At 43.0% G+C, this 26,111-nt stretch overlaps 2 protein-coding genes across 2 annotated transcripts; one reads left to right on the top strand and one right to left on the bottom strand.

The window, feature by feature from the left end:
* Positions 1 to 8,391: 8,391 nt before the first annotated feature.
* dhrs3b (dehydrogenase/reductase (SDR family) member 3b) lies at positions 8,392 to 16,882 on the bottom strand. The gene is made up of 6 exons (XM_083892717.1): positions 16,127 to 16,882; positions 12,147 to 12,290; positions 11,720 to 11,839; positions 11,085 to 11,323; positions 8,964 to 9,089; positions 8,392 to 8,875 (listed from the first exon to the last, which is right to left on the bottom strand). Exons 1-6 carry the CDS (start codon positions 16,319 to 16,321, stop codon positions 8,791 to 8,793), a joined length of 909 nt encoding a protein of 302 aa, XP_083748843.1. The 5' UTR covers positions 16,322 to 16,882; the 3' UTR covers positions 8,392 to 8,790.
* Positions 16,883 to 20,022: 3,140 nt separating this feature from the next.
* Positions 20,023 to 22,670, top strand: aadacl4 (arylacetamide deacetylase-like 4; the record flags this gene model as incomplete). Its single annotated transcript, XM_083892112.1, has 4 exons — positions 20,023 to 20,199; positions 20,562 to 20,787; positions 21,703 to 21,766; positions 21,887 to 22,670. The coding sequence occupies 4 exons, from the start codon at positions 20,023 to 20,025 to the stop codon at positions 22,668 to 22,670; spliced, it is 1,251 nt and encodes a 416-aa protein (XP_083748238.1).
* Between the last annotated feature and the right edge of the window lie 3,441 nt (positions 22,671 to 26,111).

Genomic DNA, 26,111 nt, shown 5'->3' with positions numbered 1-26,111 from the left:
ATGTGGTGACCACCCCGATCCCTCTCACAATTCTCACACTGGGGATAACTAAGTCTTGTGTGTCACATGAGGATTTGACAGACAGGCCCAGCTGTGGCAGTCAGGCGCCAGAGCACCACGCCCTCCGAGTCCAAGGCAGACAAGGCCCAAACCCAGAACAATCCAGTCTTTGTGGATTTACTGGAAACCATCAACTGCATCCAAATGACCGTAAGCTTTAGATACAAGCCAGATGTTGGAATTCCTCGGTTCAGTTCAATCTCAGTCCAGTCTGGCTCATCCAAGCCCAACAGCAGAGCAGTGGCAGGAGAGGTAGGGGGGGGGGGGGGTAGTTCTGATCGTTCTGTTTCATGAAACCCAGTATAATCAAACAGACTGGTACAACTCAGCCCCGTTCATTTGCCCTACATGGAAGAAGCGTTTTATCAAAGCGTTGTGCAAAAATCGCTGGTTCCTTGTGCACTTGTGGCTTTGTGACAATTTAAAACAGGTTTCGGTGCAGTTTTCATCATTTTGATGAAACGCCTTTCACTGCACCAAACCCTGTCATGTCTCATGAGGGCAGCTGTGTTGCACATTACTTTATATACAATTCCTCCTTTCAACCAAATTAACCCCAGATGCCCTCGTGTAGATTAGCGATACTTTGTGGAATGAGTTAGCGCAGCACTAAACCTACTAAAACTGGCTCTGCCAATTGGGGCTGCCTGAATAAATAGCTGGAGTTAGAAAACATCTTATGCACAACCGGCGCCCTCTAATCTAAACACCAGATACTTTGCCTAAAGCCTGGTTCTCAAACTGCGGTACGATCTTCCTGTGGTCACAGTGTGTGAAGTATATGAGAGGAAGAGGAGAGAAGGACTGTGAAAAGTCCATAGCTCGGCACTTCTTACACTTATGCATTTTAACGTTGGTGATCGCCGTCTTACTTTGAGAGCTCAATATTTTTCGCAGGTGGTGCTTGGTATAAAAAGTTGGAGAACCGCTCTTCTAAAGTATTTCCATTCTAATTCCAGACACAGCCACAATCGTGTAATCACGACCTTGCGATATCTTGTTAGGTTCTTCAAAGGTCCGATCTTACGTGTCTACAGCAATCTGCCGGGGAGACTCATTTGTCCTTTTGTAGGCTAATTGCAGCAGGCTGTGTGATCACCTCCCACATTCCCCGCCAACCTTTCACCTCTGAGGTGTTGAGCAGGCAATTATTCTTCATGGCTTCTGTGTGAAGGGTACAAACACAAACTGGCTATTACTCTTGCTCACCATTGCTCCTTTTAGTATGTCTCAGTACGGTCTTCACAGCACTTGGACAACATGCAAGTGCAATAAAAAAGACGAACACATGCAACTTTAGGTTCAGTAGTGTGTCATGTGTAGGAGGACGGCCTGTGGTTTTGCCTCCCACATCATCTATGCTCTCATCTACCTTAACTATGAGTGGATGTCTCAGCTCGAAGTGCTAAAATATGTTTTGCAACTACAGTTTTTTAGAGATCTGCTTTTTTAATGGGATTTATGTAATCCCACTGACTGACTCCTCTGTCCTCTGCAAGATGTCAGCCCAGTAAATATGAAAAGGTTCCAAATGTAATGTGCAATTAAGGACGTTGGGGACAAAACAACTGGTTTAGTCAAATTATAGGTGACGGTTGTGCTCTTGCGATGCGAGACTTTGTGAGTGCGACTTTCGCTCAGAAATATAACGAAGCTCCACGCCGACTGCGTCGTTCAATCGTCGAGAAGTTTCCTTTTAGCTCTCCTGCGCTGCTCGATAACCCACATCCTCTCCTCGAAAACCCACAGAAACAGCTTTCCAGAGGGATGCTTTCATCCTGACGCACACTGTGTGTTTGGTCTGTTTTCATTTAGCTAAGTTCAGGTGTAGTTCACAGAGGCCGCCAGCTCTGGTCACATGACTTGCATGCAGGCTGTGGGCTTTGTTTTTGTAATATATCCCAGTGATAGATCAAAAGCTCCTGCGCCAAGTGAATGCTAAAAGAACTGTCAGATATTTTAAATATGCCAAGACAATATGCTTGATATTTCATCTATTTTTCTTCCTGGCAGTTTTATCAATGTTTCTGTGTTTTGTCTCCCTTTGACACGAAGAGAGCAGTGCTATGTAAAAAAGGTTGCATAACTTTTTTTTTTTTTTTTTTTTTTTTTATACTATCTGCTCTGTTTTTTTCCTGACGAGGGTGCAGAGAGGACAGTGCCCTCCATCTGACCCACATCTGATTCACCTTGAGCAAGCTGCTGGCAACACACAACATAGCCATAGAGTTCACTCGTGCTGTGACACTGTTGTGCAAGCTACGAGGAAGCTGTTCTGTAATAAATAAATCTGGCTGAAATGGTCCATCTGGGAACAACATTTTTCAACCGAGCTCTCCTGACGTGATGCCTGGTGGGCTTTATAAATATCCTGAGCCCATCCGCGCAATGTGAACTGTGTTTCACCCTCCCACACCCTTCCCCTTTGAGTGTTTGCCTTCTGCTCGCAGTGAAAAGCAGGCTTTACTTTGCTTTGTTTGTCCCTCAGCACTTACCTCCCACTTTCTCCCTATTAACTGTCAGCGCTCAAAAGCAGAACACTGGGAACCACATGTGAAAGAGAACTCTCCTGGTTTCACAATGTAGGTGAATGACCCAGAGGGACTTATTTTTTATGTCATCAGGGAGCACTGGAACTTGAAATTGTGACTTTTAAATTCTTTAGACTTATTTTTTTTTGGATTCAAAAAATATATAAATAAACAAATACAACTACAGCAGAAGCAAAAACACTTTCCCACTGGTGTTCTTCCCACTCATATCCACAGAAACAAACCTTAATGAACCATAGAGGATGACAGGTTTTCTGTGTAGCTTTACAACCTTTTGCCTATGGATTACCATATGGAAATTGGTTCAATCCCATTTCATCACATCACATACACTAAACCAAAGTAAACAGAGGACTATATGAGTTTTCTGTCAAGTTGCTGTACTACATTTTCTCTCATGTCAGACATAATAATTCCCACAGTCAACTAGATACAACAGCTGAAAGTGCCTTTTTTTTCTCCACATTTTGAATCACTGTTTGCATGATGACTTGTCATGTTCTTGAAGGCAACGAGTGGGTCTAAGTAAAATGTGAAATGGAATTAGGCTATTGTCGTGGTGGATCGTGAAGCGGCATAGATAAGGTTGTGATAAATCGAAATTCATGGAGAGTTATGCTCCAACTACCCGTTAGTGTTTGACCTTGTTTTGTAGAACTCCGTCGTGCTCCGTCGACCTAATACATATGTATAAGGCGTCCTACCTGTAAATGTTACTTTCATTAAAAACAGCCAGCCGTGGCTAAAGTGATATTTCAATGTATTTAAATATATTTAATATTTCACGGTGGCATTAAACCACCTCAAAACGTCTCCACCTATTTACTTCAAGCGCACATCTGTCATTCCTCTTTGTTATATTTGCGGCTTGTAAGAGTTTTTAAGCTTACAAGCTGCAGACATTAACAATCACGTGCCGTACACTGAATATCTCTGCATCTTACAACAATTCAGTCATTCATGAGCCACAACTCATTTCCTCCATTTATCTCCTGAGCCCTGTTTGTCCATGAAAGTGTGTTTTTGAGGACTGACACCCTCTGTGCTTGCTGCTCCCTGTGACCTTTAACACCACAGTGTATAATAACTCTTAAGGGTTTGACAGGTCATCTGAGGCGTCACGGCTGGCTCCTTGCTGTGGGTTAGGGCCGAGTCTTTTTTATCATACTACCCACCCTGTGATGGATGAACCCAACAGCAAACTAGCGCGAGGGCTAACAGTAATGTTCAGAGAAAGCGGATAAGGCGTTGTAACAAATAGCACCTTGCCCGAACTCCAGTCCACTTCTTTCTTGTTGCCCCTAGCTTCAGGCTCATGCAGCTATTTTCTTTGGACAGCATTTACTGGTTCACAAAGAACACATAATTGCGGCATTTATTACAGGTACTAGTCCATTTCTCACATAGCTGGTGTTGCCTGTGCAGGGCATTTTTACTTTATTCATAAAATTGTCAACAAATAGAGCAAGACAAGCGTTTCATATATTTTAAAGCTATGAAATCAATAGCCACTCTGAACTATCTGTCAGGAAACTGGGTGTCACTGAGTCTGTATGTGATGTGAATGATGACAGAATAAATCCTGTATTCAGCATGACTGCACAACGAGCCAAATGGACTCCAGATCTGGGCAGCTAATATATTTAATGGATCACCTGAGGCCTGACTCTCCAAGCCTCTGTGCTGGAATCACACATGCTTGGATTGCATATAGGAAAAAGAAAGTCAGGAAAATTCAGTGGTGTTAAAACATTTTTTTTTTTTCCAGTAATGACTAATGATGACTGGGGTCAGTATCCAAGAGGATGACTCAGTTCACTGTCTTTTCAAATGAGCCACACTGGTGCAAAGTTTTTTGACTTCTAGTAACCCCTTTCAGAAAATAGCACAAGCCTAAATTGCAATAAAATGTCCAAACACAGACACCTGGTCATGTGGCCACAGCTGAGACAACGAGATTCTCCAATTTCTCCCCATGTGTCCAAGCCTTAGTCCTCTGCTTCCACCTGGGCAGTCGCCCTGGAACTGACCACCTTCAGCAGGAAAGAGGCTTTCCAATATCCCACTTTGATTTATTCAGTATCTGGCTAACCTTGCCCTGAACCTGCCCCTTAAGACTTCCAAACATTTTAGCCCCTCTCTTCCAACATACTGCACTTCACGCTTCCTTGACCTAGTTCTGCAGCCCAACATGCTTCTTCTCTCCGTGCTTTCACAGCAGCCCAATAGGAGAATGAGAAACAGGCCATTGACGTGTGAGTGTTGGGTTCACTTTTGGCAAAGCGCGTACCCTTCCCCACCTAGTGAGGGTCGTCTACTGATGGAAATGTGCAGCCCTATCACGAGTGCACAGGAGGGTATTTGGGATTCACAAGGATTCAAATGAATGTTTATGAGCCTTGTCTGGCGGCCAACGACCAGGCTCTATCCTAGCTTTTACAGCCGCTCTCAAGGGTTTGCCTTTGGTTAAGTGTACTTGCTTTGTCTTGTGCTCCAATGTGGGGTCTCTCTGTGTGTTTCTGGATCTGTGATCTCCAAATCCCTTCATGTATTTACTAAAGGTTGAAGAAGTATGTTCTAGAAAGCAAGGGTAAAGTGCATTGCCTGTTTGTAAAAATATATAGCTTGCAAAAAGAGTGAGATGTATAGATTGATTAAACAGAATTAGAGACAGAAGAGAGTAATGTCGGTTGCAGGCAACATTACCTGTCATATAAGCCACTACATCTATCCAAATAATCTGTAATAAGCTGTAATCATAGACCTTTAAGTTTTAAAACCCATTACATTTAGTGCAAACGTGCATCAAGGCAAGAAAACAAACAATAAAACGAGTGATGAAACCATGGACCATATAAAAATTTGAGGTAATCCTCTGGTTTGTCTGTTGAAGCCAACTGGGAAGTAAAAAATATACTGAATGGCCACCAGGGAGCAACTGCTGGTTGTAAAAGAAGTCTGGATGAATGGAAATGAGTTAAAGATCTCAATAATGTCAGGTCTTTAATAGCACAACATGTAAATGTTGTACATTTTGAGATAACACTGGACAATTCACAAATCTCAAGGCTCAAAAAAATGGGAGTTCAGATTCTTATATGTGACTTCATAACTGGTTACCGCTTGGATGTAACAATCTTCTGCAAACTGTCCTCAGTCCACCAGCACTACACTTCACATTAACTGCTGGAGTATCACAGCAAAGCTCAAAGTCTCCAGGCAAGACACAGACACAGATGTGATACAGGCACCTGTCTGCTAACACATCAGCTGGGATGTGCCATTATATTTAGCAAAAAACGAAGATACAATAGGCCTAAACCAAAGCAAGAACCTCCAGGCATGCTGAAAGGCTGCAATGGCTATTTAGACCTGGACATATAGTGGATCAGCAGACTGTAAAGAGTCAATGTTTACTGGCCGTGTCAGTCTCTTTACTCACTCTAGGCCTGACATCTACCCGAGCCTCTGATATTAACACGATTCTTCAGCCGTGGCTGTAAGGCTTGGTCCTCTTGCCTGATCACATTTTCACATTTTCTCTTACCCTTTTCCTCTTTGGCTGTTTTGTGGCCATTGTCTTCAAAAGACCTCGACTATGACGGGAGGTTACACACATTAGCATGTGCTCAATTTTTTGTGTCTCATTCACAGAATTCCCTCCTCAATATACACTCACGTCCCCTGTTGTGGATTGGCTGCAGTGATGTTCTGTGACTTGGCCCTGAGCCACTTGTTTGTTTCCCATTCACAAAGCCACATGTGGCCGCGGGGAATCACTCGATTTCTTTTTCAGCACAGACCAACAGCTACAGAAATAGTTGCTGTATTTGAAAAAAAGGGTCACATTTAACTTACAAGCATGCATTATTGCATGTGCATGTGTAATTATGCTGTACTTATGTTCATCCATAACATTAGTAGTAGTAGTGGTCTCATCTAACTGATTTTCCAATCCAAACGTGTGCAGCTAAGAATTTAAGAAAACTAAATGTGTTTTCCTCAATTTTATTAGCCAATTCTTTCATTTTGATGAACCCAGTCAGGAACTCTGACCAGTTTACTGAAAAAAGAACAACGCTTTTTTATTCTTATAAGTTATTTTTATTGCAGCCCATGGTTCCTGATGGCCATTTGTGTTTTAGGAAAGCAGTGACATACAGTCATCATTTAGATAAATTACTACTTTTTGCTCCGTTTTTGTCATAAGCTGGAAAGCAGTCTAATCTCAAAATTATAGACATCACATAAAACTGCAAGGCCAGCAGCTTCTTGTTGGTGGTACACTTGATCAATGGTTACTCTGTGCTCTGTAAATGAGGCTCCATATAGGGTAATAAAGAAAATAAATATTGCCCAGGACTGCATGCCCTTAAAGAGATAGATACTATCCAGTTTGAGTAAGTTCTACATAAGCGCAACACTGAACTATTTTGCTTCAGTGAGTCAAATGTATGAGCGTCTGTGATTCACACATGTCCAAAAAATGTTCTTGGCTCTGAAGCGGGTGGTGGGTTTTCCCCGTGAAAAGGCAATATTCAACAGACATACACATTCATGTTTCGGTCAACAAGAATCAGACGAGAATAGGGATACCGTTCTTATGACGACTTCAGGTACGCAAAGAGAATTCGAAGCTATGATCAGATTTACCGTGGAGATGTATGTGGCATCATTATGGTTTTTCCAACACTGGGAATCAAAGTTAATGAGCACACGTCCCGAAACCTCAACCGACTCATCTATCACTCTGAAGCTCTGTGTTGATGTTTACTGATACTGATGCAGACTTGAAACCACATGATGATATCACAGAGCACTTTCTGCTCTTTGGTGGATGGTGTTGTTAGATCAGAAGCTGCTATGTGCAAAATTTCCCATGGCGACAAGACCACTATTTCATTTAAGTTTTAAGGCAATTTTTCTTCCTCCGAATGTTTGGTAATACAAACACGCTTTAAGGTACTACTCAACCATTTGGTCGACCACACTTTAAGTCACTATATCTCATTGAAAAATGCATCAAGTTGAACTCACTAACACTTAATTTGACTTGTTCTGAATGAATTATGCAAACAAGGTTTATTATGAACAGACGTCTCAATCGCTTGGTAGAGGCCTGTATCTGAAATACTGTAGGGTCTAATTAATAAAAAAAAAAAAACAATTCGTTATCATTATCATAAGTAAATAAAATAAAAAAAATAAAAAAAAATAAAATAAATCATTTTTACTTTGCTTTTTTTCTTGGTGTGCACCTTAAAGGGATAAGGAGAAATTAGACGTTAATGATCTTATGAGCATGAGCAAAGTTGAAAAGATACATGACAAACAATAAAAATAGTTTTATTTTTTTCTCAGTTAACTCTAAACCTTCATAATTAAAATCTCAAGATGACTGTTGTCCTTCCAGAATTCAAACATCTTCATTGCACGGGGGGTGTTCTGGAGGTGTGAGAATAAGGTCCTGAACAACTTATGTTTATGGATATTTACACGATCCTGCCGCACCATTATCTGACAACAGAGAACAAACAGGAATACACATGCACCCCCCCCCCCCCACCCACACACACACACACACGCACACCCCCCCGCCAGAGTGTGTGTGTTTTGACAACATCGTCTGTCACAGTCTCTGATCTCATGCTCGGAATAAATCAAAGGTGCTATCACTGCGCTGCTGTGGGAGTCAAAATCCAGACACCAATGTAATCTGCTGCACCTCCCACAAATGCATTTCTTTCTCTATTGCCGTTGTGCACAAAGACGCACCGTGTGTCTCTAAAACTTCATTTTTATTACTCTGTTTTTGATTCAAAGACACGTTAAAAAAAGGCAGATAAAAAAAAGAAAAGTGTAAAAACAAACAAAAAAAATCTACCAGAACAACTACTGGTATTGATCTATGCATGGCTTGTGTTCAATGTGAGAATTGCATTCAGTCGTCCATACCACACAGATATGCACTCGCACATACGAATGGGACGAGGGTGTTTTCTGCAGTGATTGATTCTGCCTGCACGAGTATTCCCCCTAGTGAATGTCCCCTAAGTAGTTTTTTTTTCTTCAGACTATTACGGGGCCTCCTGTGCTTCCAGATTTCTTCAAGGTCCCCATTCCCTTCATTATACCCCAGAGATGTTGAGGTCACACCCACAATCCGTGAACTCCAGGTTCATGTCCTCCCTTTGAACGTGTTCATGCAGGTATAAGTCCCAGAAAACTTGTGGATTTCCTCAAGTGCGACTTGTGGCATGAAGCTAAAAAAAAAAAAAGTGCATAAAGATATTAATTGTGCTGAAAACAAGGCCCAAAATAAATACATAAATAAAATACGAACTGCTTTACCTTTTAAGAAGTACGAGGGCATGCATCGTCCAGGGCAGGTAGAGGAAAGCCTTATCGGCTCTCACTGCATCCACTGTCCTCTGGGCAACAACCTCAGGTTTGAGAGGAGGAAAGAGCTGAGGGAACCTGCGAAGAGACAGAAGTGAAGTGATGACCAATGTTCTTACAGTGCAAAGAAAGCCTGCCTTGTCTAACTATTCATGAAATTATACAGTCAATGTGTATTTTATGAGCAACACCATGCTAATAGTGTTTAAAGAATCATTTTTCCATAACATACTTACAATGATAGAAGTCACGCAGTGTGTTCACACTAGAAAAACAGGAACTGGACTTTTAACATACAAGCAGTCCAACTGAAATTGTGCTAAATGGATTTCTAGAAGTCAGACTAACACTCCCAGTGTAATGTGACTGGGAGTCAAGCTACTACTGCATGTATACGTTCAGTTGGACCAGAGTCGGACTCGAGCTGGCCTGGGCTTTCTTTCCCAACCACTGCTTCAACCCGGACTAAATTAATTAAGATAAAAGATGTTCAAGCTATTTTTTGCACTGATGAGGAGACTGATTTCATATTCTGTCAGTTTAAGGGATTAGATATTTTTAAGTTAAGGGATGATAGGAAGATTTGACATTTTTACAACTAGCTGCATATGAAAAACTAGAAACCAAAGGGGGGGTTTTGTCCCACAGTGGAGTGGAGGCAGACGCACTACAGTAACGGCGTACTGTAGCTCACCTTAACTGTGCATGGAAATGTGCACAGACACAGTAAAAGGTGTGTAAACAAGATCTGCACACAATTAACAACAGCAATACTCTGTGGTGTTGAAACTGTGAATGATTGATACTGAGGGAATAGAGACTGATCAGATCAGGGTTGTGGTTTTGGTGCACACTCTTTCCTGAAAAAAAAAAAAGGGGCTCAGTGGGTGTAACTGTTTGTGAAAGCTTCCAAACTATACAGCAAATGTTTGTGACAGCCTCCAAAGCCATTACACCGCAGTGTCAAAGGTAAGCTGTGGTAATATACACCTCCGCAGGAACACGGTGTCATAGACGTTTAGGCTCTTGCAGAGGTAAGCAGTAGTCGACATGATCAAAGTGCAGAGTCTATAAAAGCGTGTGCAGAGACAACAAAAATGAACGAATGCCATCACTTTAAACTGCTGCTGCTTAAAATATGTTTTCAGCAGAACGAGGTCATCCTCCCTGCTCGTAAGTTTAGGCTGTTAGTTGGTGAATTTATGCCCGACCTTAAGCAAAAACACTCATGAGGTAATGTATGGAGGAGGGAAGGGAAAGGAAGCATCAGACTGGGAGTAGTGGACGCTGACACAAAATGACATCACTTACAGCAGTTGAGGTCACTGATGCTCTCATTTTTTTTTTTGACTTAAATGTCCACTCATCAGTTAGACATTTCAGTCGAGGGATGGGACAATATATGACTTTTCCCCAAAAATACCATAAAAATGTGTTAAGTGATGTGTTGTATACACATGCAAAGCTAACACGCTCTGGATACTGTTTATCACAGAGCGTTGAGGTTCATTCTATACGTTAGATGGTCTGAACTTGTCCACCTGCAGATCCAAAAACTGGCATATTTTAATGTATAAATCCATCCTGGAGGCTGCTACCACCTTACCTTCAAGCCTACATTGAACAGAACAGTACAGGGAGTTATTGTGTTCAATCCCAGGACTTATTCCTATTGTCAATTTCAAGGTTTTTTTCTTTTTTTTTTAAATATGCAGCTCCAGCTACAAAATTGTTTAAAACTGATGAACGTGGTCTCACTGGAGTATGCTGCGATGGAATTGGTTGGTTTTTTTTATACTCAATGAGGTTTATTCCCAGTTAAATATGAAGAAAACATACTGAGACAGTCATAAATGGTGGAAAATTGTTAATATTTAATATGAGTGACTTTAAGAGCTCGCCAACATTCAGTCCAATGCCACAGCCTGCATTTGTCCAGTCATTCCAGAATCTTTTTTGAAATTAGATTTTTCTATTTTCTTTTTTAAAAATGTCACTAAAAATATCCCATGTCACGTATCCCATCGGCAACAAAGACTGCCTTCAAGAGTTTAGTTTTTCCCCAATTCTCACCTGACTCTCATGCCCTGGAACATCTCTGTATTGGTGTGGAAGGGGAGCACCGTGGTGCAGCCAACACCGGGACAGTCCAGCAGGCCCAGTGTCAGGCTTTCCATGAAGGCCAGCGACGAGGCCTTGGAGGTGCAATAATCTATGGCCCCAGGAATGGGAGACTGGGACAGGATGGAGTTTATGCATACGACATGGCCGTGCTGCAGCTCCAGCATTCTTGGCAGGAAGGCCTTTGTGGTCTGAGTCAAAAAAGGAGGAGAGTGAACGGAAGAACAGTGAGTAACAGAAAGTCGAATAAAAGACAAGCAATCAACAATAAAGTGGCTCATATTGTGGCCAAAGATAAAACACATTTCCATTGCACATCTGTCCGCATATAAAATAGTCTTTTGAACTCCATTCAAAATAAAAATGCCATGAATCCCCTTATGGTATTCCAGGGGACTGAGAGGTAATGTGGAAATACCCCCACTTAACCTGCCATAGTAGCAACACGTGATTGGCAAGCCTGGAGTCGTCTCCTGCACATAATCACGCTGTGATCAGAAAATATGAAAATGACAAGTATCCTTTTCAAGGAAATCCCCGACTTCTACACGAGAACTGCCTGTGCTTCAAATTACTGCGAGTCTTACCCAGAACTGTCCCAAGGTGTTGATATGTTGGGATTTCAAAAGGGCGTCGTCATCGCTGTCCATAAGACTTTTGCCGTGGACGACAGCTGCGTTGTTCACTAATATCGTAACATCTCCCACCTGAGATTGAAAGAGCACAACAATGAGGAAAACTGGCACACGTCGTGTTTATTTTTCTGTCTGCTCGCATGAGATGATGCAATTGTCCTGCAACAGAGCTGTCAGAAATATTCCCCGCTCTTATACAGAGATTTCAGATGAAGTGTAATCTATACACCAGATGGGAGACAGAGCGGCTCAGAGCCAATACATTACAGATGAGACGGGGAGGCATCCCAGGGAAATTGTTTATGATGTGTTGCAATGTGTGCAAAAGACATTTCCCTATGGTCAGGTAGAAAACATCTTTATAAATATTTAAGAGTACCTTTTCTCGCACCACCTTGGCCTGCTTGTAAACTTCTTCACGATTGGCAACATCGCACACAAAGTAATGGCACTCTGTTCCTGAGAGGGAGATCTCTTCAGTTGTTTCTTTGAGGCATTTTTCTGTCCGGCCCCATAAGATCACCTAGGAGAAAAAAAAATCACATTTGCAAAGGTTAGAAAGAAATAGAGATTGTGCCGTTCACAAAAAAAGTAGTCGGTCATCAGCAAAACACATGTTTTCAACCAATAGTTCTCCAGCCAGATTAAAGAACCGGGGGTTGCCGTGCGAATGAATTGTCTCTTTTTGGACAAAGGGGGGGAGGTGTGTGTGTGTGTGTGGGGGGGGGGGGGTTGGGTAATGATTGGGCAATTAGATCTGCCAGTCTTCAGGGTCAGGGAAAAGGTGATGAAATCAAGGAATGAGCCCTCCTCATCTCTCTCAAAGACAAACCCTCCAAACAATTTCATGGCCTGTTGAGTCGATGAGCCCTGTCATCTTCGGTCAGGGAGTCTTAAAAAACATAGCGAAAGTGTGTGAAGTGCTGAAGACGCCAGCGTGGGATTTGGCCGACTGCCCGTGACCAAGGTTAACATTTGAGCAAAGAGTCCTCTGGAAATTGATCTGCTGAATCTGAAAGACTCAGTCTGCGATTCCCGTTGTTTTAGACCCCGCTGTGTTTGTGCCGACATATACTTGGTGAGCAGGATGAGTTTAAAATGCATGAGCCACTTAGCACTAGAGAAAGTAGATGACCCTTCTTTCTCCATACGCATCAAATGACAAACAGCTTACCATATCACAGTATGTTTGTGCCAGAAACATTATATTATATGTATGTATTAAGAACCATATAATTATTTTTTTTTTTAAAGAAAACTACACAAGGATTATTATTGTGATTGAATTATTGCCAATTTATAGTGAGCCAAATATAGCCGAGTGGAAAACTGGCTTTTTTTAAAAGCCACAATCCTTAAAAAAGAACACTTTCCATTTTATGTTTTTGGTAGCAATGATGAAAGCCATCCAAAGTTAGAACACTGACAACTCCAGTGACTGATATTTGTTCTCTATTTCTTTATCAGATCTGGAGCGGCACTTCCTCTGTAAACGGCCCCCTGTTTGAGTTGCCTGCGATTGTTTCTCTCTCATTCTGTTTGCTTAATTTGCAAGACCCCGTTTAAGCAATCAGCGGAGGCAGACAGGTCCTGATAAATGACTGAAAGCTTTTAATAGGATTTGAGCCATACAAACAAAAGCCGACAGCTCTCATTAAAAGTCAGCACTCAAACTGTGCTCTCCTGTTACAATGTTTTTTAATTCATTAGGTTTATCAGCCGTCACAACACACAGAGGACACTCAGAACAAACAAGCTTTGGTCGAATTGCTGTGTGTGCTGTGTGGATAGAAACAAAGCAGATTTTTTTTAATTGACACTGCAAAAGGCCCCTTTCCTTTGCCATGGGTAAATCGGTGATGGAGCTAACTAAGGATGCCTAACAAGACTTAACGTCAATGCACGCCCGTAAGTAAAAGCTCCGCGATCAACAAATTGATGCAGCAAAGCTTGAAACAAGACCACGAAGAAGCAAGGGTGAGGATACCCTTCAGTGACGAGATGTACGTCAGTGGTGCTCTTATATGGCTGAGCTCTGAACGTATGGGTTGGTATGAAGCCCATTGTAAAGGGCCGACAGAGAGGCAGCACACAGAGGGGGCAGCGGGAGTTCAGGAGGCAGTCGCCTGCCGCTGTCTAATTACTGCAGAGACAGCAAGGTCAGTTGCAGGGCAATACCCAGCTGGGAGTGGTGTGCTTCCCGCCTCCAGCACAACACACACTCTCACACACACACACACACACACACACACACAAACCTGTTGTCAGTGTCTGGGTTAGATTCATCTCCCCTGTAGTGATCACTTGACATAATGTTAACAACCACCTAAAAAAAAAAATCAGAAATACTTTCTGCAAAACCTTTTTTTTTTTATTTCCTGAGTTTCCCGAAATGTGCTTGTTGTTTAAAGTTGGTGACAACTTGGTGGGATTGCCTCGGAAAAGCCGTGTCACCGTGTTCTGAACTTGGATGTCGTGTTTGAAAATACTTTGGTTTATTGTTTCAGAGAACAGCCCCCCCACCACCACCACCACCACCACCACACACACACACAGACACCACCACCCCCGCCGAGTCTCTGTTTCGACATCTTGCCCGAATTCTTTTATCAACTCTGCAGCTTGTATTCCTCAAACCATGAAAACACCAAAGCCTGAACAGAGATGGGGGGGGGGGGGGGGGGAAGGAAATTCCGGCCGTCAATCAAAAAGCAGCTGAAATTGGGGTGAGCGCAAGTTCATAGAGGTTAGCGCTATTCATAATTACCGTCCTATTTCCTTTTAGCGTTTCTTTAGGCAGGGAGTAATTGTCATCCACATTACCACAGGTGTTGTTTTCAAAGCCTTCACACCTTGATAATACCCAACAATGGGGCGCTGAAAAGCATGGTGACATGCTTTGTTGTGCAGCTGCAAAGCAAAGCTTTTAAAACCCACTGGTTTCTTCTTGCTCACTCCCCGAGGAGATGACAGTGAAAGACAGGGGCAGGCCGTTAATGTTTCACTGGGCTTTTAGCGATGTTTTCAAGCTGCTAAAATTGCACCTTAAGAGAGCAACTGAGATGTGGAGTGCACGTCACGCACAAACAGATAATTACAACCCGCGGCTTTCAGCTGGGCGGCTAAATTCGTTTTCTACCGGGGGGAAATTACTACCATTTTCTTCCTTGTGTAATGATGACTTCCCATCTAAGGTGATCAAAAATAGAGCCACTCTGTATGAACACGCTACTGCTTAAGGGACTCGAGTGCAGCGGCTCAGGCACTCAGCTGTGTAATGTTCACCCCACAGGATGAGCAGGCAAACTCGAGCTGGAGATGATGATGGGAAGTGAGGTGAGCGTCTCGTGTAGCATTTCAGGCTCCAGTGAAGGCTTCTTGTTAGGGGGTGACGGATGCTTGGGGTCGGGGGTAGAGGGGTGCATTGCATGGTTAGGATTGGTGGAGCAAGGTAAAGTAATATAGGTCAATTGCAGAGTTGATTCAATTTGCCTAAATGATATAAACACAGCAGTAACAGCATGTGAAATGCATTTTAATTCATGTCCAGCTGTCAATAATAATGATGGATCATAACTCCAGAGGTTCAATAAACTGACTGATCATCGTTTGTTGACCTATTGCTTCATCATAAGATGTCGCCTGATCATGCTGCACGTCAGTTTTAGTAATTCATCGTAATTGATGTAATGCAGTGTCATGGAATACTTGAAAACAAGACCTAGCAGAACTTGTTGGCCACATTAACACTTTTCCAAGTTGTGAGGACCAGCCACTGTGCAAAACTGTCCATACTTCCTATGGTTTATAATTGTTTAGTCCTCACAAAGCTCACACACAAACACAAACAGAGGCTTGCACAGACAGGCGGAGTCCTTATAAGGACAGTCTTATTTCAAAATATCTCAGAGAGATGAGATTCTGCCTCATCAGGACCAGGGTTTTTTTTGGTCCCAACAGAGGACTACTGGTCCTCTGACAAGATCAAGAAGAGTCAAGTCATAACAGCATCATCAGTCCAGATTTCGGCAGAATAAATGTCAGCCAAGAGCTGAGCTGCTGCTTAATCACATTTATCAGCAGCTATAAAAAAAGTTATCTCCACCTGCCCTGTGGTTGACCCAGGCTGTTGTGCAACACTGAGAGAGTCTCGAGTCTCAGTGGATCAGCTATAGTAGAGATCAGGACTCTCAGACAACATGAGAGTGATAATAACACTATTGAGGTGAGAGGTAGGCATGTTTTTTTTTTTTTTTTTGAAGGTAGCTCAGGTAGCACAGCTCCTAAAATTACACTACATTTGGAAAGAGTGACAGCAGAATATGAGTGTGTTCAACAAGTGTTTCTGAATGAATTTACCTTTCTGGCTCCCTGCTTGGCAAACTCTTTGGCGAGGTGACGTCCGATGCCTCGTCCGCCGCCGGTGATCAACACCACCTCCTTGGTCAGGTCCTTCCTTCTGCTTGGCAACAGCGAAAACAAGGTGCCCCTGACTATGTGATACAACATCTGCAGCGGGAACAGAAACATGCGACCCACGCTCTTCCACTCCATCTCGGCAAAGTGCTCACACACACACACACACGGGGCAAGTCGACAAGTGAGCCCCCGTAATGTTTACGCAGCAGCAGTGTGCACAAATCCTCCCACACACAACAACAACAGCAGCAGCAGCAGCAGCAGCAGCAGCAACACACTCACACCGACCTATGAGCTCGTGCAAGTTTGTCCGCATGCACAACTCGTTTCACGTGCAGCCTCGCGCACTGTTGCATGAGTGAAGCGCGGAAACGCGTGACTTATCTCAGGGAGCTTCTGACATGGACCTGGGAATGAGTGAGCGGTCACTCTTTACGCCTGTCAAACTGAAACAGCTCTTCCGGGCGACGCGAGCCGAGCTACGGTGTGTGTGTGTTTGTGTGTGTGTGTGCTGCGCTGCTCCGCTTGCCGGACTTTGTTGTTGTTGTTGTTGTTGTGTTGTTGTGTTGCTGTCCGTCGCCTTATATTGCCGCCTCTGCTCCGGCTGCGCTGCTTCCACCAGTGAAAAGTCCTGGATGAACCTAAAGGGGAGGTTTGTAAAGCATTAATCCTGATTGACATGATAAGTGGAAATGAATATTTTTTACTCCAGTGCCCGTCTGACCTGAGTGGCTGCTTTACTTTGCCTGGTTCCCACCCCCATTCACGTGTCTACAACAGCCCGGGGGGTGGTTCCCAACCTGTGGTGCGGGTCCCCGGTGGATGACCGCCATGTCTCTTTAAACTGCAAAGTGTCACTCAAATCATCCAGTTATTCTGTTTGTGTGACTGAAAACAGATATTTGTAAATTCTACTCCAAAACAAAGTTGCACTAACTTTTTGTTCATTTTAATCTTTTAAAGGGTTAGACCATGTTAACACTATGGGATGTAAATCTTCTTAAATTACGAAAATAACATGTACTAAAACATAGAGTCATAAGTATATTATACATAGGCACACATTTTAAAAACACTTGAAACATCTCTGTCAGACAGACAAATATATATGTATACAGATATAGATAGATAGATAGATAGATAGATAGATAGATAGATAGATAGATAGAGAGAGACAGGCAGGCAGACAGACATAGAGATAGAGAGACAGACAGACATACAGATAGAGATACAGACAGACAGACCGACCGACTGACCGACAGACAGACAGACAGACAGACAGACCGACCGACTGACCAACAGACAGACAGACAGACAGACAGACAGACAGACAGACAGACAGACAGACAGACAGACAGACAGACAGACAGACAGATAGATAGATAGATAGATAGATAGATAGATAGATAGATAGATAGATAGATAGATAGATAGATAGATAGAGAGAGAGAGAGAGAGACAGGCAGACAGACAGGCAGAGACAGGCAGACAGACAGACATAGAGATACAGACAGACAGACATACAGATAGAGAGACAGGCAGATTTACAGACAGACAGATACAGATAGAGATACAGACAGACAGACAGACAGACAGACAGACAGACAGACAGACAGACAGACAGACAGACAGACAGACAGACAGATAGACAGATAGATAGATAGATAGATAGATAGATAGACAGACAGACAGACAGACAGACAGACAGACAGACAGACAGACAGACAGACAGACAGATAGACAGACAGTACAAAAAAGAAAAAGACAGCAATGGCACACGCCGTGGTGGCAAATAGCCGCCAGCAAACACGACACACAACAAGCTGAAAGCGGGCGTATCACCACCTAGTGCAGCCGAATCACACACACTTTGATTCATGTAATCGACTCCCCCACACTAGTGCTTGTATACTGGGACGAGGACAGTAGCCCAGTTAAATGACATAGTCGAGTTACAACAACAGCTTGACTCATCCGTGCATAGAAATGCCCCCGACTGACTGACTGACTGACTGGAAACGTCACACAGAATAACAATGATGCTGCAATCACACCTAATTAAGCAGAACAAATACGCACACAAACAAAGAACCTCAGCAAAGTCACTGAACAAACAGAAGCGAGCTAACAAAGTGGCACATGCAAAAATAACATTAATCACGCAAATGAGCAGCCCTATAGAGTCATTAATAGACATACACTTAAGCTGAATAAATAGATCGCTTAACTTCCTTTTAGTTTGGTTAAGTCACATTTATTTATAGCATAACAACGGAAGTTGAGCCAAAGCACTTTACAGTAAAGGCAAATGATGAGATGATAAGATGGAAACAGATCGGATCAAAAAGACTATGGTTGGATTTTAAAGATCCTGTGTCGAGCATAGGAGGAGGATTTACTGGCAGGAATATAATATGATACGTACTTTGTTTGTTTATAATATGTTTGCACAAGTGTTCTCATCCCTTTAAAAAAAAAAAAAAAAGTTTCCATAAAGCAAGGACTGCCCTCTTGTGCCGCTGTGTTTCCACAGCAGCTCAAATAAACGTCAGCGCCAGGGCCTACAGTGTTTTGCATTTTGAGACAGAAGGTCACACGGGTCACCATGCCGACAAGGAACAACAGCATGTCACTAATTCTTACATTCTGGACATTTAAAACATCACAAAAAATACTGTAATGCGAAATAAAAAAGCCTCAAAATTCACAAGTCCAGAAGCAGGTTTTCGTCAACGAAAAAGGTGTCACAAGTGCAGCGCGACAGCCATAGTTTGAACCCTTTTTGTTGTTGAAGGAGGCAGCATCTCTGTGTGGAATCTGGGAAATAGGTCAGGTCTTAGGTGCTTGTCTGGGTGACAAAGCAGACAGTGCATTAATGTCTCCCTAAAACAAGTACCACGAATCCATGAGCTTCAGACAAGATTCCAGTCTGTGATTGTTGGCCCCGCTGCTGTGATTTCTACTGGGTATCACTGAATGCAGAGCCTTTTCAGCAACTGGGGAGAGTTTAAAAAACAGTCCCACAATGGCTTCTTTGTGCTGCAAGGCTCAGCTACTTAGGGACGACTGAGAGGCTCTCGTGTACTGGAAAAAAAAGACAGCATTACTCCAGATGCTGCCCTGATTTTTGGTCATTTCGAAGATTATACCAATGAATAGATTACACCAGTGAATACATACTGTCACGTTGCACTGGAGCCTTATATGTAAGCGTTTCCATGCTGGAGTGAAATTAAAAACAAAGTGGTGGATTTGCAAAAGCAAAAAAAATAAAAATGTAAAGATGTAAACTGCAGTGAGCTGCAGATGGGTTCAGGCTACACACAAAAGGCAAAAGTGGAACTAGAGCCTATTTCAGAGGACACTGTTTATTTATTCTCATGCTATCACTGCCATCTACAGATCGGCAACGAAAGTTCAGATTGGGGTGTCAGCTTTTCGCTCTCTCCTCATAAACACCAGGCAATGAAAATGGCACTCTGATTAGAATTCAGCTCGCAGCAGACACCTGTAAGGATATCTCTCGGGGTTTAGAAGGCATCTTAATTGGTAGAATGGAAATGTAAGGGTAATGAAAACTGTGGCATTGACATAAAGATGTTTCGTACCAAGAACAAATTGGTAGACTTGGTAGAATTTCTGTCACTACATATTCATAAAATATGTTGATGAATAGATCCCCCCCCCCCCCCCCCCCCTGGGCAACAGGAAGTCAGTCAACGCAACCAAGGACGGAAAGCCTTGCATGCGGATGTGGGAGGGGTGCAAAGATCGTCAAAAGCAGGTAGATAAAAACGTTTACTCTGAATGACTTTGCCGAGAAGCCCAGCAACACCATGGACATCAGCTTGGCAATTTTAATAATTGGCTTTGCTGCTCTTGTTGCAGCCTTCCTCCTTCTGGTAATTGGACTTGTGTATTCTGAGCTGATTAATTCAGACATTCCTCGTGGGGTTGCAAATAGAGGGAAACTGCACATGGTTCATGGCTTGTGTGTTGGCATAGCAATTGTGGTGAGTATTTACAGCATCTAAGGAATCATTAGTGCTTATTATTTTATTTTTTTAATGTTATCTGCATGTTTGTAATTGAGTTTTCTTTAAAGAAAAAAAAACATTTCTTTAACGTATTCATATAATGAGCAGAATAATGGTTCAGCGAATGCAACATTAATATAATGTCAGACGCAGCTGTTCTTTCTGCATCCTTCAGCAACTGATAAGAGACTTTTGAGATAAGAAATCAAGTCAAATAAAGGTGCATTAAGACAAGGTCATGTGTTTCCCTTTCTGATATTGCCACAGCAAAAAATGGTTCAAGAATACACTTTATTTCAGTTTACCATTGTCTGCCCCTGTGTCTCCTCTCCTGCCAGGCCCGGATTCTGCAGAATCTAGGCATTTGTCATCAGGTCAGCTTCATCCGATGGTTCATGGCTTGTTTTCTGACTCGCTTGAATCCAGTTCCTTCAGGTCTGAGAGTGAAGGACCTGGAATTCTGTGATGTGCCAGTTCGAGTCTATGAACCCACCAAGGTTTGCGATGGGTTGCGTAGAGGTCTCGTATATTTCCATGGAGGAGGTTGGATACTGGGCAGCTTAGGTAGGTATACACTGTTACGGTCATTCAAAAAAATATTGTTAAATGTTAGTTAGTAAGTATTTGAGCATTACATGTTGTAAAGGTTTTGTTTTAATTATTATTATTAATAAATGCCACCGCTCAGAGGCGATTCTAGAGTCTGTAGGGGCCCTAGGCAAAAATTCCCAGGGGGCCCTTCCAACCAGTGTTCGAAACCATTATGTTACAAATAATCTGACACCAACGTCAAATGTATGACTTAAATATGAAAAAAAAAATTAATGAAATAACATGGAAAACCCTTGTAATTAAAAAGTATGTGAAAATATAAATGTAAAGAACAATAAAATACGTAAATAGCTTTTAAAAAAACTATATAAACTTAGTAAAAAAAAAAAAATTACACTGTAAAGAACCCACATTATAAAACAATATAAATATATAGAACAATCAAATACTGTAAATAACTGAAATAACATATATAAACTGAGTAAAAAAGATATGCATTACACTGTAAATAATCCTCTTCATTTTCCAACTTGCAGAACGATAACTTCACACAGGTTAAAGTCAGGTGAGGCCCCTTTAGGGAGGTTTCCTACTGAGATGTCATTGCAAATCGGCCATTGTTTTTTAAGGGGGACGGGGAGGCGGCTGGTCACTGCACATTTCAGTAAAAACAGCCCTCAGGCTCCGAGTGTCGGGGGCCCCCTATCGGCTCGGGGCCCCAAGCAGTTGCCTGCCTTGCCTGTTCACAAGCCGAGCCTCTGCCACCGCTGTAGGGACGGCAGACAGTCAGTTCACTGTGGTTAATCGTTGGTGCTGGACGCGTGTATAGTGATTCGGATCACAAATTAAACAAAATTAAAACACAACATTCTGTTTGTGCTTCGACAGATCTTTTATTAGCTGTGGCGTTCTGTTAATCCTCCGTAGATTCCGTTGATGAAGTCTGCCGGCACATTGCCATGAAGTCTGACACCACTGTTGTTTCTGTTGGGTAAATAAACCTTTCCACACACTGTGCACAGAAATAACTGTCCCTTTCCACCCCCCACCCCCCATCGAATTGCCAGAATGGAACATATTGTCTCCCTTTCTTTCCTCTCACCCCTCCTAGGTACCGATTAGCCCCCGAGCACAGGTACCCAGCCCAACTGGACGACTGTGAGGCAGCAATCTGTCACTTCCTGTCAGTTGCTGAGGCAGAGTTCAGTGTGGACTCTCATAGAGTGGCAGTCGGAGGGGACGGCACTGGGGCTAATCTGGCAGCAGCGTTGTGCCAAAGGCTGGCAAGGAGAGAGGATGGACATCTGCCATTCCCATGTGCTCAGGTCCTCATCTACCCAGCGCTGCAGATGGCAGATTTCAACCTGCCCTCATACCAGCAGAATCATGCCGTGCCCATATTGTTTCGTGGCCGGATGGCATTCTACTTCCTGCAGTACCTCAGCGAGGACATATCCGTGTGCCAAGATGTGCTAGAGGGCAACCACGTCCCCACTGAGCTGTGGCCGCGCTACAAGGCGTGGCTCTCCTCATCCAACTTACCTCCGGAGTGCCTCGCACGTGGATTCAGTGAGCAGCGAAGCCCAGAATATGACGGCAGCGTGTATCACACAGTCAAAGCTGGTTTGGAACCCGAGGTCTCCCCTTTACTGGCAGAAGATGCGGTCCTTCAGAAAACCCCGCCCACCTTCATTCTCACCTGCGAGTACGATGTCCTGAGGGATGATGGGATTCTTTACCGGAAAAGGCTCCTGGATCTGAAAAGAGATGTCAATTGGCAACACGTGAAGCACGGTTTCCATGGCATGATTAACTTTTTCAACCAGGGTTGGCTCACTTTTCCCGATGCACTGTGGGTCATGGATAGTGTTGTTAACTATGTGAAAACACTGTGAAGATGATAGAGGATCGTGTACTTTATTCTGTACTTTTTAAAAGTCTTGTTTCACAGTTTAATAAACAAAACTTTCCTCCACTGGCAGCACTCCTCTTTATTAAAAGTATAGTGTTCAAAGAAGACAAACCGCCCTCCACAAAAATCAATAAACAAAACCTGCCTTTTTTCCCCCAAAAAATGAAAAGTAGCCTGCAGGACACAAAGTCTAGGAACAACTTCTGGCACGTTTTAACATCATAGAGTACACTGCTAAAAGGTAAACGTCATGCCCTGGCCTTAAGAAATGTATTTCCTTTGAACACAGATATAAGACATCTCCAATGTGCTTCCAGTACACTCTGCTTGCCTTCCCGCTCAGTGTTTGCTGTATCCATGGCAACAGAGCTCTTCTATTTCACCCACATGTGATCTTTTGACAGGCTAACCATGCTCTAACACTAGTTCAGATTTGACACCAGGCAAAGTGTAAACCAAACAGGGGCGGAGCAAAAAAATAAATAAACAGACCAAAGCTGGAAAGAGAATAGAGCAGAAATATTCAAACAGGGCTTTTAGGGAATTGGGCAGAGGGAAAAAACTTCAGTTTATTTATTAGATATTTTACTTTCAATGCTCTACACTCTGTTTAGAATTAAAAACACTGGTTGAGTATGCATTCCCTTTTCATGTGTGCAGATCCAGAACATAACCAGTGGCAGCCTGCCAAATGTTTTGTAGCACCTCAGCTGGTAGTCAAATCTATAGCAAAGTGATTAGGCAGCGTCAGTTCAGCTACATCAGCACAGCCTCCTAGTGGGTGAGGTTTCAGCTGGAGACTAATTGCATTGATGTGAGGTTGGCCATGGACTGCTGGTTCAGGATCAGGCAGGAGAAATTGGTTAAAAAATACTGTACAACAGCCCCGATCAATAGAGAAGTGTGAGCTTTGCTGATCCCTGTGCTGGACTCATTGCTCAAGCCCCTGTACTGTATAAACCCCCCCCCCCCCCCCCCCCCCCTCAGCCCTCTTTGCAACGTCTGTTTATTCTGTCTGACACAGTTCATGCGGGAGCCAAAGACAGCCAAGAGCGCCAATCGTGTGGACTACCGGCCCCACTGGGACTCGAAGCCAGACATCTCTGAGAGGATGTGCCCTGCTGAGAGCCGAGGTCAGCCTTTAACTGCTCATTCATGGCATTAACACCAATTGAATGCCTGTCACAACCCTGCGAGTCAGGGCTTTCTCCCTGAGATTGTGGCCACTTTTGCATAATTTTGCCAGTCGAGATAAAGGCTTGCGATAAAAAAAAAAAAAAAAAAACCCATGAAAGCGAGTTTCTGGTCAAACTCAGCAGTCTCGAAACATGTGTAAAATCATTAGTCCTCGCGGGGCCCTTGAAGGCTAATTAGAGCAATTTGCTGCTGTCACATGGGCGAGTCTTTGGAAGATTATTGTGAAAGAATGGTCGTGCCCTCAATATCTTAATCCAGCAAAGGCCAGAGCATCCAGGCTATGTTGAGACATTCTGTTTATCGTCTTCCAGGGGCTTCCATCCAAAAGCAGCTGTTTGGTCATTACTGCCAACCATCCTCTCATCACTTGGTCACGCAGTATAAAGAAAGCTATGGGACAAAGCGCAAACAATACTTTGCCCACTCTGCGCCGCTGGCATCGTGACAGCTTGACATGGCAGCCTGAGAGGTCTGACCTGCCAATTTTCTGGTAAGACTCCACTTTAAAGTCCCATGCCACGGGGACCCAGAGGTACAAATGACAGGGAAGGAAAAGCAGCCATACAGGCACCAGCACTGTGAATGTAGAGCAAACACACTTAATTGTGTGGACAAAACACATCAGCAGTTGCACTCATGAACAATTAAATGCATGTGGCCCCCAGATGCCTTTTATTGTTCAAAATCAGTCAGCAGTGTAATTAATAGCTACAGTAACATGGCAGTTAACTTTCTCTTCTCTGTGTTCCTTTCCAGTATTTCCAACCAATTTGTTGCAAGTCCAACAAAGCGCTGTTTGGAATAGCAGCAGTCACACCTTGCATCGAAGACTGTCTACAGGTCAGCATGTATCCGAGGCACCCGATCGGTGCCTTTCCGCCAGAGATGCTTTGCAATGGCTTTCGTGCACACACTCCAGCCAACAACAAGGTCTTGGATCTAAGCAAATTCCTCGCTGCTGCAAGTCCCACGTCTTTGTATCAGTCTACTTTAGCCATCACACAGGCTCTGAGAAATTACCTCACGTGATATTTGTCCATTTAGAACCACTGCTCCAAGTTTAAAGGTGCATTATGTAATAAATCTAAAGCAACTGGCCTTAAAATCCTCCTAATATGTCACAGAGACTCAGGAATAATGTTCATATAACAAACTGAACTCACCAACAACAACAGTACAGACAAAATATTTGCATTAAAAAAAAATATTTTGCAGACTGCAAATTAAGTTTTATGATTTGAAATCATGTTTTGGCATGTGGCGCCACCTACCGCCGTCTACCAATCATTGCAGTCAGTAGAGTCTCAGCTGCTGAGCAACCACGGGTTGCCAGTCATCAAAAAAGTAAACCTAAAAGACCTCGGTATTTTGAATTTGAATGTAGTAACCATTTTTGGCCACATTCTTACATATGGCACCTTTAACTGAGTCATGCTTCCTTTTTTATGTTAATAGTCGACCGCGTGAAGAGATTAGATAAAGCAGATACTTTTTGGAATTTCAGGATTAAAAAAAAAACCCCAACAAAAACAACATTATTCCCTCTATCTATTCTCTTGCTGCGAGCACCGCTGTAGATTTACCGAGTGTTGTGTCATGAGTAGCTTTTCTGTTTATATATATTTCTGTGTTTGTGATGAGTCTGTGTGCAAGAATAAGGAGAAAGGAAGGAGGGGGGTGGGGGGGGGGCGTGAATGATGTTCACCCTTCCTGAGGATAATTGCATGCAAATTCTTTCTCTCTCTGCACACTTAAGTCTGAAACGCAGAACAGGCTGTCGAGTTTTACCCTCTGTGGAGGAAAAGCAAAAGAACAGACAAATAAAATACAAATGAAAATCAGTGTTGATGCCGGAGTGAACCTGCGTGTTGAGGCAAATGAGAAGTATTCAGACAGAATGCGGTTAGGGAACTGGGCAGAGGATGGACTTTAAGTTTTGGTAGGAATTTAATAATGTATTTTTTTTTTTTTTTACTATCAACTACATTGCAATGTACAACACCTGCTTATCAGAACACCGCGGCTGCACGGAACATTCTCTTCTCCACTATAGCGGAAAAAAGGAAAAAGCACACACACAGAGAAGAAATAATAAATAAATTGAGTTGTAAAATGTTGATGCTCGGCCTGACCTAAGTACCAGAACGCACGACTCATTGATGGCGGCGTCTGAAGGGACATGTCTAACTCCCATCCCATTAGGTGTTTAATTACAGGGAATCAAAGT

This window comes from Microchirus variegatus, assembly GCF_963457635.1.
Source record: "Microchirus variegatus genome assembly, chromosome: 7".
Lineage (NCBI taxonomy): Eukaryota > Metazoa > Chordata > Actinopteri > Pleuronectiformes > Soleidae > Microchirus > Microchirus variegatus.
This window is presented reverse-complemented; position numbering and strand designations above follow the sequence as displayed.

Excerpts from the sequence above, each read along its gene's own strand:
- dhrs3b (XM_083892717.1), bottom strand. The coding sequence starts at position 16,321 with ATGGAGTGGAAGAGCGTGGGTCGCATGTTTCTGTTCCCGCTGCAGATG. Across the intron at positions 12,291-16,126 it reads CCAAGCAGGGAGCCAGAAAG|GTGATCTTATGGGGCCGGAC; the intron begins GTAAATTCATTC and ends TTTTTCTCCTAG. Across the intron at positions 8,876-8,963 it reads GCCCTCGTACTTCTTAAAAG|CTTCATGCCACAAGTCGCAC; the intron begins GTAAAGCAGTTC and ends TTTTTTTTTTAG.